General features: G+C 60.0%; 1 protein-coding gene across 1 annotated transcript in view; it reads left to right on the forward strand.

Moving 5' to 3' along the window:
* The window catches only part of OLFML3 (olfactomedin-like 3), a gene marked incomplete at its 5' end in the record, with an annotated part of 1,920 nt that extends 369 nt beyond the window's left edge, over positions 1-1,551 (forward strand). The window contains 3 exon segments of the mRNA XM_008946166.1: positions 72-357; positions 780-1,346; positions 1,349-1,551. Of these exon segments, the coding sequence (XP_008944414.1) occupies positions 72-357; positions 780-1,346; positions 1,349-1,551 (1,056 nt within the window).
* Positions 1,552-2,204: the final 653 nt, after the last annotated feature.

Below are 2,204 nucleotides of genomic sequence, written 5' to 3' on the forward strand. Positions count from 1 at the left end.
CAGTCAGAGGGGCGGCTTCCCTGGATGGGCTGTGAGGTGTGAAGACCTCAGTGTCCGCTTGCCTGTGCCAGGAGAGGATCTCACAGTGGCACGACCAGAGCAGCCGCTACTCTACGGAGCTGCGGGACTTCAAGAACCAGGTGCTGGGGATGCTTGAGACAGCAGAGAAGGAGAGGGAGGCGATGCGGTCGGAGGCAGAGAGCGCAGCAGTGCGCGTGGACCGGCTGGAGCGTGAGGTGGACTACCTGGAGACACAGAACCCCGCGCCACCCTGCGTGGAGGTGGACGAGACGCTGATGGAGAAGCAGGTAGCCACAGCCAAGCAAAGGAAGAATGAGAAATACACCAAGCTGACAGGTAAGGGGCTTGTGTGACTCAGTGGGGCCATGGTTCTGGGTGTGAAGTTATCCCAAGCCTTCCTAGCCCACCCAGGTCCAACACTCCCCCAGCCACGCACCATGGCATTACATCCCAGCAGGGTGTCTCTCAGGTGTCTCTGCCACAGGATCCTGCATCCCCACACCTCCCTGGGAGCCACATTCAAGCTCCAGGCCAGAGCTTTGAGCTTCTCCAGAGCTCAAAGGAGGCAGGGCTGGGGTGAGGGTGGCCTTCCGTGCCAATGGCATGGATGCAGCCTCTGCAGCGAGTCTGCAAGGCAGTTGCCTGAGGGCTGGGGTGGGATGCAGCAAGAGCTGTGTGACTTTAGCCCAAAGTGGGAGCAGTCCCCACTGCAGGGCCAGGTAGTTTCCAGGCATTCACAGATGCTCTGCTCTGCCCAGACTGCAGCGACACCATCTCGAGTGTCAGAGCCATGAAGATCCTGAAACGTTTTGGCAGCACCTCCGGGCTCTGGACCAAGGATGCCGCAGGGAACTCCGAGAAGATCTACGTCTTCGACGGCACTGCCAATGACACGGTGTACGTCTTCCCCCGCATGCGGGAGTTCACCCTCTTCTCTGCCACCCGTAAGGCCGCCCGCATCAAGCTGCCCTACCCCTGGGTGGGCACTGGGCACCTTGTCTATGACGGGCACCTCTACTACATCCGCCAGCAGGGTCCCTTCCAGGTGATCAAGTTCAACCTGGCCAACAAGACAGTGGTGGACAGCTCGGTGTTCCCGGCTGAGGAGCAGATCCCTGTCTTCGGGCTTTCCCCCTTCACCTTCATCGAGGTGGCAGCAGATGAAGAAGGGCTGTGGGCTATCTACGCCACCAAGGAGGATGAGAAGAACATTTGCCTGGCCAAGCTGGACCCCGCCACCCTGGACATCGAGCAGATGTGGGACACGCCGTGCCCGCGGGAGAACGCCGAGGGCGCGTTCGTGGTGTGAGTTGGCCACCCCCCCCCCCCCCCAGCCGCTCCCGCGTGCAGTGCGTCTTCGACGTCAGCGGCACGCTGGGCCCCGAGGACGCCGCCCTCGTCTACTTCCCCAAGCGCTACGGCTCCCACTCCAGCATGAAGTACAGCCCCCGGGAGAGGCAGATCTATGCCTGGGATGACGGCTACCAGATCATCTACCGCATGGAGATGAAGAAGAAGCTGGAGGTCTGAGGAGCCACGGTAGGATGTCCCCGCGCATCCGGCCACCCCACCTGGGCAAGCGCAGCTCTGCTCATCTCACGCCGTGGGGCACAGCTGGCCCGGCGTGGGATGGCATCTCTACCCCGTCTCCCATCACTGTGAAATGATGAAATGCTGGATGCCTAACCCCAGCCACCCCCTCCAGCCAGCACCAGGCACCCCTGCCCAGGACCACCCTGCAGAAGCCTGGACTAATTTAATTAGATTATCTTTTCTGTGATATAATTAATAAATTCTATGCAGCGAGCTCTAGCTGCCTGCTTGGGGGAAATGTGGGGCACTGGGGCCAGGCTGTCAGAGCCACAAGCTCCACATTGCCCCTGTGTCACCCCAAAAGACACTTCCCAAGAGCGGGGTGTCCATGCAGGGCTTGCCAGAGCAGTGAGCAGAGGCAGTTCATTGACTTGGGGCTTTGGGCAAAGTGACTGGGTTGGGGGATTGGCTGGGGCTTTGGGCAGGGATTTATGCTGGGGCTTTGGATAGGCTCCTGCTGCAGCAAGGGGACCTCTGAGCCTGGCCAGGGCCAGACTGTTTTGCATGTACAAAACTGATCAAACAGGAAAATCCCTTAATCTGAGAGGACAACTGGAGATTTTCCAACTGGGGCAGTCAGCAGGCACCAG

This window comes from Merops nubicus, unplaced genomic scaffold, assembly GCF_000691845.1.
Source record: "Merops nubicus isolate BGI_N331 unplaced genomic scaffold, ASM69184v1 scaffold34018, whole genome shotgun sequence".
Classification (NCBI taxonomy): Eukaryota; Metazoa; Chordata; class Aves; order Coraciiformes; family Meropidae; genus Merops; species Merops nubicus.